Below are 13,403 nucleotides of genomic sequence, written 5' to 3' on the forward strand. Positions count from 1 at the left end.
TTTATAACATAAGTACCTATGTCTTTATTTTGAGTTCACTGAGAAGCAAAGGCTAGTCTCCTAAGCTATTCAAAGAATAAGCTGTTAGAGTCATATTAGTCCAACCATAAATAAATTACATATACAAATGATGTCACTGGACTGGTTAAAATGAGAGTTTTATTCACAGAAGTCAAACACTCCCTGAAGAAGCTATTCAGCAGAGCAGTGAGCAGCTACAAATTGGCAGGTGGTCCTAAGCCCATGTGCAGCATGCACTACTTGCAAAAAATAACCTAAGAACTTTAAATCTTACCATATGCAAAATAATAATCTAAACCTATAAAAGATGGCTTAATCATTTTAAGTAATGAGAATAAACAAAAACAGTTTTGTGCTGAAAATGGCACAATTTGTTCAAAGGGCTTTGCACGGCCAGCGAAGAGGTCTGATGTGTCCCTCTGCTGTGCGAATCACATCCCATTCATCGGGAGGCGGAACACAGCTCAGGTAAGATTCCAGTCAAAAGGAACAACCCACCCGCCTGTTGTAATCCCCGCACACGTAACACGCAACCCTTGGTCGCTCCCTGTGCCTCTTCCATCAAGCAACTGGTCACTGACCTGTGCTTGTCAATGTGTACAGTGCCTCCCAAGGCAAGCTCACAGGAAAAAACCCCGACACACACACACAATGCCCTTTGAATACACACAGGTGATAGCTCCATTTCCAAGAGCAGCGAAAACTCAGATCTCCTCTGCGGTCCTCTCCTTTGTGCGAGGACAAGAGAGGATGACTAGCACAAAGCACATCTTAAACAAAAGAGGAAAAAAAAAAGGATTTCTAAGGGAGAAGCAAAAAGACATGATAGAAAGCAGATTTTCAGGCAACTGATAAGGCAGGGACGTGTGCCTCTCCCTCCTGTCAGCTGCCTCAGCTGGACTTGTTGATAGCTCTGACCCTGGTGAAACACGTCCTTCCTGAGGACCTGGACTACGCAGGAGACAGCTTCTGCTCTGCAGGCACTATGCGATGCATCTGGTGAGCCCGATTTTTCAGTCCAAGCCCTCTGTAATATACTTTAGACAGGAAGAGCCCACACGTGTTTTAGAAGGTACTCCTATGCCATTCGCTACTGTATTTTAATCCATTAATGAAGGAATGATTTGTTCAAAGAGTGATACTTTTAGGCAAAACATCCAGTCAGAATAAAGACAAAATAAACATGAATAGAAGGAATAAAATACAGAAAATTAATACCGAGTTGTTCACTATGAACTAAACACACTGGAGGTAAAATTTAATTGTAGTTTCAGGCCGGGGGGGACCAATAGCTTTCTAATCAACAGCGTTTGACAAAATATACATGTTGCAAAATTGCAGAGATGTTGTAATTACAAAACTCCATGATTACTTACAATAAAAAAACCATGTTGGATTAAAAATCATCAGTTGTGATATACATAGTTGGGACACCAAGTTATGCTAAACCTCTTTTTATATTACAATTCAAGCAGAAAGAAAAGATAAAAGAATAAGGGACTGGCTTAATGGATGAATTAGATACAGGCAGTAACCTAGGACAGAAGAATGCAATATAAAAGAACAAAAATTTATCATGTAGTAGGCAGCTATCTCCAACTTAACAAACCAAGCATGCTTCCAGTGCTGTCCAGAGAGTCATCATTAAATTGTAATTTTTAAGGCCAATTTTATCAATAAGAAGTTGAATTATACACATTACATAGTTTTCTTACAAGTACCTCAGAATCGAGTGCAGAGATTTAAACCCAAACAGAGAACATACTTACTCTATCCTACGTGCTGCCAGTTTGAGGAAAGTAGTACTCAAGAGTTCAGATGCACAAAGAGAAAGGAGATAAGCAGCCTCTGGTTAAAATGTAGTACCCCTGTCCCAATATTACCACCCCATTGACGACACTGTGCAACTAGCCAATGAACGGGAAAGTCCAGCCATTCCAGCTGGGAAGAGGGGACAGAAACTTGCGTACAAATAGTCCAGGAGTGAGGAGCAAAAACTTTGCAGAGCAGGAGCAGCACATCCTGTTGTTTCTAAACATGCAAAATAAATTCTGTACCACCCCAGGTATTTTTTGCAGTTAAAAACGATTTACTAATCAGATTGTAAACATTCTCTTTTTATCTAAAAATGAGGCTATGCACTTTGGCTATGCATAAAAATGAGGCTATGCATAGTCCTATCAACAGTATGAAAGAATAAAGTTCATAATGCACATTCACGCTCCATTAAGCCTACTGCTTAAAAATAGCAGGACAGGCTTGAAGATCCAGTGACACTGTTGCTAGCTGAAGTAACTCACCATGCTGGCAACTCAGTCAAAGAATCACTTCCTTTTTTCCCCTGAAGTAACATATTCTAATACTACTGTCAGCTGGAAAAAAATTAATAATATACATCATAAAGTTTTATATGGGAGCAAGTAAATAGAACAAGCCATGTATCATATGTTCAAATAAAATGTAACCATTTTATAACAAAATGTGAGGAAAAAATAAGTATCAGCCATTTGTTTTGAAATTCAGTTCTATTTGTGCATCCCACAAGTGGTATCTTAGCAACTTTTAGGGATGTAGCTAAAGAAGAACTTCTGGTGGCAATTCCAGTTTAGGAAGCTCAAATCTAGCAGTGGCAGCCTTTCTTTTTCACGCTGACATAGAAAGATGTTGTGTAGGCCCTCTGCTGCCCAGCAAGATCTGGCATTAAAAATGAAAATTCCAAGAGGTGACATTTCTTTTTATTTTGTCACTAATCCAGGAGTCAAGAATTTGTTCTCAAAAGACCAAAAGCCATTCACAAGGTAGATATTTCTTCTGTGAGGATTATCACACACTCAGGTTTTTTTGGAAGCAATATGTGAAATCCTTAAAGATTCCAAAACACAGTACATAATTATCTTCAGCAAGCATTGTCTGCTATTGTAAAGAAGGAAGATATGTTTGTTTAAAAGGTGCTTTAAAATAAAGACAAGTGGCATTTCAGAGAAGGGTCTATTACTGGGTCCTTATATGAAGTAAGAACAGAAAAGCAGAAAGATAATCACTCCGTGTATCCATGAGAAGAAGACATGAGGATAGAGTGAAGACAAGGCAATTTCCAAAGCCTATCCCTGAGGTTGCCAGTAGTAAGTCAACAGGGACGAGCGTCAGACTAGAGATCTTTATCCTCCACAAAAGGTAGGGCTCACCAAGAAGCTGGGCAACTCTTTCAGTAGGTCAGGGCCTGTGGAGCAGAGAAAATAAAGTGAGGAAGGCAAAACCAACAGTATCTGATAGCTTTCCCCATCCTGACTCCTCCACAAAGCATGGTGAGATTTCAAATACAGGTAGAAGTGAGATGAGGTTACTAATTCAGTTGCTGCCCCTTCCCTAATAATAAGGAAGGGACAGGAGCCATCGACTCTTTCTTGAACTGATCCTGTGCACAGACCTGGGGGTTAAACTCAGTTCCTTGGATGCATTTATGAAGGTAACTCTATAAGAAAATGTAACCTCCTTAAGCGATTTATTCCCAAGTTTCAGTTTCATATCATAAGTACGTGGTGCAAGTTACCTAAACATTTTACCTCAACTAGGTGGAGTCTTGTAATAAGTCATTGTCTTATCACCTCACCCCTAACTAAAGCAGTAAAAAGGTGCAATTAAAATAAGATCTATGCAATACAGCACAAACAGTAAAGGGTATGACTGGTGGCACCTCACTGTTTCAGATAGTGTCTTTTTTTTTTTTTAATTAAGCTCCAATGCTGTTGTTTTCTCTGTGCTCCTTGATTGAGACACCTGGGTGGAGTGTGTTTTGCTTTGGTGAGCCAAATATACCATATCTTGAAAACCTGTGTGAAAAAGGTTCCCCAAACCAAAGTCTTAGTTCCAACAAAATTGGGAGTGACAATGGTAACACATAGGTATATTTAAAATGCTGCACTGTGCAGCATCCAAAGTGCTTCAGCCCTTCACTAAAAGGTATTTGCTGTTCAAGCAGGTTTACACTCTGCTGCAAAAATTTACACATGCATTAATGCTGGACCCATTCATATACTTTGTTGTCACTGAAAGGGGATGTCATGAACCCAGACACACTTTCCCTTTCCTTATACTGGCTCCGGTGCTGACTTGAGCATAGACAATTCACTGAGATTTCATAAAACTAACCTGAGAAAAAAAAAAAAAAAAAAACACACAACAAAAAAACCAACCCACAATCCAAAACAGATTTCTGTAAGATGAACTGGCTTGAAGTGCAATCAGCCAAGGTCTAGTGACACTAACAGTGAATGAATGGATGGGACAACAGAGCTGAGCAAAAGAATTCAAGGGCAAGAATTGTCTTTCAGGCAGCAGCAATCTGCTGTATCACAGCACACATTTAACCTTGGCTGCTGCTATTTAAAAGCTGCAATACCTTAGCTTCCCAACACTGGGATTCAGAAAAACTGATGCAGGCATCCAAATTTCTTAATAAGAAAGATATGGTCCTTGCCCAGAGCATCTTAACTCCTACCTTTCCTAGAGCTTAGGCTACAAAATGGCCCAGCAGTGACAGCACTTACCCCAAACACAAAGAATGCAAGCCCAGCCTCACTGAGAAGGTTCAAACCCACACCCCCCAGTCCCTGAAGAAGAGCACTTGGCTTTGTACTAAAGGAGAAGGTTGACGCGTCCTCTGGAAGTTAGGCAGGAGAAGAAAAAGCAACGAAGACTCACAGGGGACAGGAAAAACACAAAACTGGGAAGGCTGTGCAATTTGGCTGCCACCCCATTGAGTGTAGTATTAGTTTCTAGCCCTAGCAATCAGGACCATTTATGTGGTTTTTTCATAGACCTGTAAAACTGAAATGGATTGGAGAAGCAGCTAACACCTAGGACTTCCTACTCCCAACTTCAACAGCTAGGCTGCTGCCATACTCCCTCACGGGAACCTGCCATCCTTTATTTGGCTCCCTAACTCGCCAGCAACCAGGTCGCGTGGTCCCAAACCCCCTCAGGCTGAACCTAGCTCTTCTGCTTTCTGAATTAATGCTCTTAGCAGCAGACCGAGCCATTTCTTAAGAGTCTGCTGCATGTTATGAGCACACACAGATCTCAGTACACGAGGTGAGCTCTGAGCTGGCCTTCTCGGTGAACCTTGGCCAACCGCTTGACCCTGTTCAAACTTAAAGAGACAAACTGGAGGCTGAAATGCGCAAACTGCAGGTTCACCAACTGGTATTTCACAATTGGCTCGCACTGTCCTTTGCTGGCGCAGCTTCCCATTGGTCCCACTGCCTTCTCCACCTCCAGTCTCTCCTTCCCTCTCCCACCCGTGTGTGCCAAGGGTTTGCAGTCAGAAATTGGATCAGAAATACAATAATGCAGGAAAGCTAACGCTACAACAGTAACCAACCCAGTAAAGTAAATATATATATATATATATACACACACATTTCACCAGAGAGGGTGAAAAGAGCTCGGTTATGCTGCAGCAAACCGCTCATGCGACCAGCTGTCCTGAGCACTACACCCTCAGATCATCCTGACTGATCGAGAGACCATAATACAACTGGTGGCAAATGCTGCTTCACAATTTACCTTCTCACCCAACTGCTCATTCCTCTATCTTGCCCCAGCCAGTTTATGGTCAGAGGGTGAGCTGAATCACACAATCAAATAAGGACTGGAGATGGAAAGAAATCCATGCCTCCCCACATTTTTTTCCTATGTGGATCAGTTTCCAGAGGCAATTCACCATGCCAACTGTGCAGGCAGCTCTGCTGGTGAAACAGAAGTACAAAACCAAACAGCCATGACACCTAAACTGGCAAAATGGCCAAAATACGATGATGGAACTGCAAGTTCAGGCTAGGGCAGCATTAGGCTCATCCCGAAGGAAAATAACGCAGCCTTAGAGAACTTTTAATTTCCTTAGGTTTTAGTACCATGAAGAGTTGTTTAAGGAGTTCAGAGGCCTCCAGAAACAGATTTTTAGTTATAACGTTGGGTTTAAATAAGCTTATTTTGCTCATGTGTTTTATTTAGGACTAATTCCTTGCTCTCACCTGGGCATAGAGTGTGGTGTATCGCATCGCTTTATAAAACAAAATAAAACAAGGTAAGTCATTAATACCTGTGTTTCACCCCTGCAGAAATCAGAGCAGCATGCTGAAAGCCTGAATCAGAGCTGAGAATAAAACACACGTCTTACGTGGCCTGAATCGAGGCTCTGCAAGACAGGCACCTTGCCACCTGGTGTGATCTTCCAAACGGCCAGATTGCGCATTTCCTAGGCAAAACATTACCTCAAGATTCGCTGCTAAAAATAAATAGGATCATAAAGTTTTACAACCACCCTCGAAGTACTAAATTTTGACACTTCAAACTCTATGTAGGAAGCTGGAAGCGCTCGGTGTTTTTCACCATTGATGCCTCAGCAGAAGCTACTAGGGGAGAACCAGAATGAATGGGGGGGGGGGGGGGGGGGGGGGGGAAGAAATGCCCTTTCTGTTACTATTTCAGTTATACACACAACATAGTGAAATAAGTATTAACTCTGCTCATTAATTTCGATTAACTACTGGATAGAATAAAAAAAGGGGGCCAATGTTAAAGTTGGTAAGCCCCCAACTTCGCAAACAGCAGGGAAAGAATCAAAGTGAGTCAAAGTCCAAAAGAATAGAGGTTAGAAGTTTAATATTTACTTTAAAGCAAATATTTCGCCACTTTTTCAAGCCAAATAGAGCAGAGAAAAAACCCCGTAGAAATAAAAGACATGTGCGTTTTAAAATACTTTAAAGTGCAGTACATTTAAAAATTCTAAGACATCAAGCTCCTCAGAAGTAAATCTGAGCAGGAGACATGCAATTAAAATAAATAAATATCTATATATATGAATAAGCCGTTAGCAACCATATCCCCATACACCCCTTCCCCGCCATAGGTGAGGGGCAGAGCAGGAATCGGGCTAAACCGAAGCCGCCCGGGTTTTCGGGCAAGGCTCGCTCTCCGCGGCGGCCTGAGTGCAGCAGGGGCCGGCAGAAAGGCGCCGGGCCGGGCCGCCATTTTACCGCGCGGGCCGCGGGGAGCACATGGCCCCGCTACCGCCTCGCCTCGCCCCTCTCGCGCCGCCGCCGCCTCGCAGCCCGGCCGTGGGAGGCTGGCAACGGGAAACGACCCTGACACCCAGCGGCCCGCGGAGCGCGCCTTTCTCCAGAGCGAAAGAAAAACTTACTTTCCTTCAGGCGGATTTTAAGGAGCGTGAAAGCATCCTCCGCCGCGCCGCCGCCGAAAACTACAGTACCCAGGGGGCCCCGCGACATGGCGGCGGGTCGGCCCGGGGGCGGGGGCCGGGGCCGGGGCGCGGGGCGGGCGGGAGAGAGAGGGAAGGAAGGGTGCTCTATGTCTCCGGTTAGAGAGACACTAATTGGCTTTTGCACGCAAATTCTTCAAGTCTAGAAATATCTTCCGCTGGGGGCGGGTGTTGCCTGGGGAGCGTGCTGAGCCGGGCCGGGAAGGTGCTGGAGCCGGCTGAAAAACCTTATCTAGGTGTAGGTTATTGTTTTTACTTTATGTAGGAAGTAGAACATCGCTCCAGAGGGTAAAGGTGATGGTTTACAAAGTTAGCTGGATAGGGCTGTGCGAAGATTGATTTTGTTTCTATGTCCTCTCAGGGGGAATGCCCCTATGTATCTGTCTTTAAGTACTGGGTAGGACCAGGTACTCCTTAGTTTGTACCACACTGAACTTTATAAAACCAGAGGGGCAGCATTTAGTCCAATTTAACGCTACAATTGTGCAACAATGCTGTCAATAAAAACAGATTTGATTTATAGTTTTGCTTCCCCTCCTCCCCCAAGAGCTGTAATGTGAAAACCTCGCTGTTCTTTGTAAATTAGCTTATGAAATACAGGTTTAATAAATATTGTTTACATATTTAAGCACACCTTTGACTCTTGCTTTAAAAGGGAGCAGTCACCTGAATAAATGCTCTAAGTAGTATTGATGACTGCAGCAGAACTGCTATTAGTAAAGCCCTGTAATACTATGTTTGCAAATTGAACACTAAATGTATCAGCAACAATCACTGGTCTTGACAAGATGAAAGTAAAATATGTCATTTAATTAATCTGAAAACTACCTAGCACCTAACTGAATGAAGGTGTTTAACTAAAGGGTTGTGGTTTTTTTGCAGCAGAGATGGGAGTGGAGAGCAGGAATCATTTACTTTCCTGTGGGGCTGTGGATTCTCATATCTATGAATAGTGTTTTTTGTAGTTATTACTTTGTCTGCATTAATTTTTAGGGAACCAGAGCAAATATGCAGCACACACTAAAGTCCTCTTGCTTTTTTTGTATCTGTCTTCACAATTTTCCTTGTATAGATGGAGGCTTACACTGGTAGGGCTATCAGTGTAGTTAAGCTACTTTGAAAGAACTAACTGCAGTTGAAGAGGGTTCCTTTCCTGAAGGTGGGCAGGTTCATGGTGTGGGTTCCCCCTGGTTCGCATCAGAGATATGGTCGCTAATGGGAACAGCTTTTCTGTCTGAAGCCCCTGATACAGACTAAGTTACACCGGTCAAACCTGCTGTTCTCTTGAATACAGCTGCTGTTTGTTTTTTTTTTTTTTTTTTTGAAGAGGCGAGTTACCATCACATCCTGCTGAAAGCCTTTGCAGTTTTGTTGTTTATTGGCAAGGCCCCTACTAGCAACTTTAGGACCATGCAGAATATCACTAGTTTCTGGGTAAAAGAATGCCTGGTGTAGACAAGGCCATTTGCATCAGGGGAATCTAAATATGTCTGAAATTGTTCAAGTGAAACATTTTCAATCTTTAGCTCATTGAATACCAGAAATTGCATACAGTATTTTCCTAGTAAGATCTAAAATATATCAATGTTGGCATGGCACAAAAGGTACGGGTTATTTGTGAAAGGGTCTCTTGCATATAACTGCTTTCTATTTTAAATGTAGTAAATTGAGTGTGACCTAAAAGTAAGCAAATTGATCCACGTATCAGGTCCATTATTTTTCCAAAGTTAATAATATTAAGGCAGACCGTCTCACAGGTATACACAGTAAAGAACAACGCTGCTTTTAAAGGGTCTTGCAAGTGATTATTAAACCACATCGAATTTGAGACTGATGCAAATAAAGACCCCAGCAGCATTTAAACGGTTATACCTAGGTTTTGAGGTGTTTTATCTCAGGTCAACTAACCCCTCTAAGTTACTACTTCATGACAGCAGAAGAAACTGCATGGGGGGAAGAGTCATCCAGCTGCAGGATTATTTGGTTTTAGAGGACTGAGGCTGACAAACTCTTGAGAATTGGTTTGGGGGCAGCGTGGAGGGACCCCCAAGGTGGCTGTACTCGGGACAAATCGATTTTGGTGCATTCCAGAGAAACACCTCGGAGCAGGCACGGCTTTGCAGGTGGACCGGGGCCGGCTTTCACCCAGGCGTCATTTATTTCTTCACGGCGGCGGCATTTTCTTTCTCTTTCTTTGTTCCTTTAATTTTTCTCCCATCCCGCGGGGCGCCCGCCCGGCCCGGCAGACAGACAGCCCCCGGAGCACATGTGCGTGTCACCGCCGGGCTGCCTGCTCTCACGGCGGACGGGGAGGGAAGGGGGGGCGGGCGGGGGGGGAGAGAGGGAGGGCGCCTTTCGCATGGAGCCGCTGGGTGAGTGAGGGCAGCGCCGCGCCGGGCCCTGTGATGCAGCACTCGCGTGCGGGCAGGCCCCCCTGGTAGGCGCTGCCTGCGCTCGGCGGCGGAGGCGCGGGGCTTGGCCCCGCTCCATGGAGACCAATGGCATCGCTCCCACCCACCCCCACCGGCCCCGAGCCCGCCGGCACGCACAGCCGCACGCTTCAGCCCACCATGGCCCCGCCGCCGCCGCCACCGCCGCCGCCGCTCCGGCCCTCGGCGAGGTGAGTGCCGGCCGCCGGGCTTCTCCGCGGAGGCCCAGGCGGCTCCGGGTCTCGGTGGCCGCCGGAGACGGCCGCGATCGCGGGGGGGGGAAGGGTGGGCGGGTGTGCGGGGAGAGGGGGACGCGGCACACGGGACGGAGCCGCAGGGACCGGCGGTCACCGGCCACCGTGGTGCCCTCCACCGCCTCCCCCTTCTTTTCCTCCCCTCCCCGGTCTCCCGGGGGCTCAGGCGCAGCTTTTCGGTGTACGGGGCGCGAGAGGGGCCGAGAACGGCAGGGCACGGAGGGGTGGGGGAGGGGGAGCGTCGGTGTGGGGGCAGAACGGCAGTTAACGGTTTCATCGCGGGGGGGGGGGGGGGGGCGGCGGGCAGGGCGGCCCGCCGGGGCTTTACCGGTCACCGGAGTGGGGGGACGGGGGTGGGGGGGGACAGTCCGCGGGGAGGCGCGCGGCCGCTTGCTCGTGGGCGCGCGGCCGGCGGGGTGGGGAGGGCGGGGGAGGTGGGGGCGAGTGCAACAATATGGCGGCGCGGCGCGCTCCTGGGGGGGGAGGGGGAACGGCGAACTCGCCGAGACACGAGACGTCCCCGTCCCCCCCCCCGCGCCGGAAGTCAGGCGGCGCTAGCGCTCTATGGCTTTTGCTCAGCGCTAGAGCGGCCATCCAAAGGCCCGGGTTGCCCCCCCCCCCCGCTACGTCACCGTAGGGGTCAGCCAATCGCGAGGGAGCGTATAGCGAGGACGTCAGCAAGGGCCCTCGGCCTCTACTTGCGGCGGTGGCTTGTGGGATATTGGAGGCCTCGCGTCTCGGCAGGAAGGAAAGCGGAGCGCGGGGGGAGGGGGGGCGGCCGGTGCGGTAGGGCTGTCATGGCGACTAATATCGAGCAGATCTTTCGGTCCTTTGTGGTTAGCAAATTCCGGGAGATCCAGGAAGAGCAGCAGCAGCAGCACGGCGGGTAAAGGGGCCTGTACGGGGCGGCGGGGGAGGCGACGCGGCGGCGGGGCCTAGGGCGCGGGGAGAGGAGGGGTGTGCTGGAGGAGGAGGAGGGGAAGTGCGCGGCCCCGCCTCGGGACGCAGAGAGACGGGCCGGGGCCTAGGGCTTCCGCGGGTCCTTTCGGCGTCAACATGGCGGGGCCCGGGGGCTCGCGCCCTTGCGAGCGCCTTGAGCGAAAACAGGGAGGTGGGGGGGGGTTGGACGGACGCACGCGTTGTCTCCTGGCGAACGCGCACCCGTTTTCACTCACGGGTTTTCGGTCTTGGCCTCTTGTATCGGGGCGAGAGGGGAAGAGGTGAGAGCGTCTGTACGATTTGTCTTACTGATCTTACTACGTTTAAGCTCGCCTAGTTTTTCCCAGCCTTATCTCAAAGCAAGCAAAACCTACTGGAGAAGAGTGAGTGATGGGTGCTTATTTTGTGAGGGGAGCCTACACAAGTTCTTACATAAACCACGGGGACTGTGGCACATGCGAGAACATGTTTTCCTCCCTTGTGCCTAATACTCAGTTGTCACAATGTGTTCTGTTGTGAATAAGTGAAAGTTGATCAGAAGGTAGACATTTCCCTAAAAGCATGGCTTCTTCAGGAAGCTAAAATACTGTTTTGAAGGGTTGAGTATAATAAATGCTTCTGAATTTAAAAAAGAAAGTCAAAAGCTCAAAATTGCTTGTATTGATATTTTTTTTGGTTAGTGGAAAGGTAGAAGGCCAGCCCAATGGTGACACAATCCCAGCTGAGCAAGCCAACCCTTCAGATGACACTGTTGCTGGTGCTGGGAGTCGTCAGAATGATCAGATAGTGCAGAAAATAGAGGAAGTGCTCTCTGGAGCCCTTGATACAGAGCTGCAGTGCAAATCAGGTAAATGAAAACACATTTGGCAAATATGTTCTTGTTTAAGAAGGTTGTCATAGTGCTTAAAATTGAATCAGTTTTACAGAGATGGAAAAGTACTTTTCAGTACTGCTCCTCTCGCCGAGCATCATCTGACAAGTTGTATGTTTATTGTAATGTTTGTTAAGTATTTTTTTTTGCCTACTGTGATTCACAACCATAGATGGACAGAGAAATATGTAGTTTAAAAATTGAAGCTGGTTATTATATGAAAGCATTACTTAGTGTACGAACAAGTTATTTTTCTTTACTCTCCATTGCAATAATGCTAAAACGTATAAATAATATCCATATATATAATTGTGCTTTATTTTGTATATATCTACTTCATAGTCTCAGTGAGCAGTTCTTACTAGAAAAGCTGGTACTGATGGATAGAAGAAGCATTGTTTGTTGTGTTGTTTTGGATTGGTTTGCAAGATTATTTCTAAAAATCATTTATTAGAATTCAGAACTGTATGATTAATTGTTCTGTCAGAGTAAGATGCTTTGTAGTTTTAAAATGAATAATGCACTTATCTTTAAGATGTAGATACTTGGATTGCAATCTTCCAAAGGTTAAGAAATTTTTATGTACCAATCTCATAACTTCCATAAATTACTGGATTTATTATGACAAAAAGTTGCATATGAGTATCCCTTCTCATGGGACTAGACTGTAAAATTTCTGAATCAGAAGAGTTAGTGAGATGAAGGCTGTAATTACTGCATTTCTAATTTTTTTGAGTTGAAACATAGGTGACTGCTATGTTCTTGGTAAGTATAGTTCCAGAGTGATTTTTTTTTTTTTTTTTGAGGCAGCATAGAAAATTGTTTATTTCAGACATTCTGTTTGCAAGGTTTTGGGATTGCTTTTTCTTTCTTCTATGCACAGTGGCTTGTTTACCTTGAACATTTTCAACAGTCTTTCACTTATGCTGTACAAGCAGCACTTTTGGCTGTCATCTGGGGTTTTTGGTTTTGTCTTTTTATTCTTCTGTCATGGAAGAATGAAGCAGGCTAACATGGTAATAAGTAAGTGAGATCTATTAACCTGGAAGTTAATAAACTTTACCTATGGTAAACATTTCCACTGTTCATATCTGGAAAGGAGTTAATGTTGCTGTTGGACGACAGAGATTATCTGAAAATGCTGTGTAAAAAAGGTCATTTGACTCTGCTTCATTGTCCTCTTTCACTGCATTCACAGCAGTGTTGGTGGAAACATTATTTTTTGTTGAGCTGTTTATTCCGTAAAAATACATGCGCTTAAAACTACATGAGATACTTGTTTATGGAATCTTAAGTCACATTCATTTAATAGTATTGCAGTTACCAACAGTTTTTGAATGATTTTGCATTGTTCACTTGGAATAGTATGCTTTGTAATCGCAGCCAGATTATAATTGGAGAATCCATATTGCTGCACTGGCCAGTATAAATATAATCATTGAAGATAACATGTAAGCAGACTTGAATATATAGCTCATATTTAACAGAAATTATAGCAAGTTGATTTTAATAGAAGTGCATTTCTCATGAAAACATGGCACTAGACCCAGAGAAGGGTAGGAACCTAACACAGGTTACATTCAGAGGGAAATGAGGTATAGAATTAAAAG

At 45.5% G+C, this 13,403-nt stretch overlaps 2 protein-coding genes across 11 annotated transcripts in view; one reads left to right on the forward strand and one right to left on the reverse strand.

The window, feature by feature from the left end:
• GART (phosphoribosylglycinamide formyltransferase, phosphoribosylglycinamide synthetase, phosphoribosylaminoimidazole synthetase) overlaps positions 1 to 7,329 on the reverse strand; it is a 39,868-nt gene extending 32,539 nt beyond the window's left edge. For 2 of the 5 annotated variants that reach the window (XM_074814266.1, XM_074814263.1), the window contains exons 1-2: positions 7,223 to 7,329; positions 3,063 to 3,241 (exon numbers count right to left, since the gene is read on the reverse strand). In XM_074814266.1, coding sequence (XP_074670367.1) covers positions 3,063 to 3,088 — 26 coding nt within the window. In that variant the 5' untranslated portion in view covers positions 3,089 to 3,241; positions 7,223 to 7,329. Of the gene's footprint in view, positions 1 to 1,790; positions 3,242 to 7,222 lie in introns of all 5 variants that reach the window. The other 3 variants (XM_074814264.1, XM_074814267.1, XM_074814265.1) reach the window with 3 other exon arrangements.
• A 2,312-nt stretch (positions 7,330 to 9,641) lies between these two features.
• SON (SON DNA and RNA binding protein) overlaps positions 9,642 to 13,403 on the forward strand; it is a 41,109-nt gene continuing 37,347 nt past the window's right edge. For 5 of the 6 annotated variants that reach the window (XR_012621889.1, XR_012621890.1, XM_074814271.1 and 2 more), the window contains exons 1-2: positions 9,642 to 9,920; positions 11,603 to 11,769. Coding sequence is in view for 4 of the 6 variants with exons in the window: in XM_074814271.1 (XP_074670372.1) it covers positions 9,799 to 9,920; positions 11,603 to 11,769 (289 nt within the window). In the remaining 2 variants the exon portion in view is untranslated. Of the gene's footprint in view, positions 9,921 to 10,695; positions 10,870 to 11,602; positions 11,770 to 13,403 lie in introns of those variants that run through there. The other variant, XM_074814272.1, reaches the window with a different exon arrangement.

The sequence above is a fragment of the Strix aluco genome, chromosome 2, assembly GCF_031877795.1.
Source record: "Strix aluco isolate bStrAlu1 chromosome 2, bStrAlu1.hap1, whole genome shotgun sequence".
Classification (NCBI taxonomy): Eukaryota; Metazoa; Chordata; class Aves; order Strigiformes; family Strigidae; genus Strix; species Strix aluco.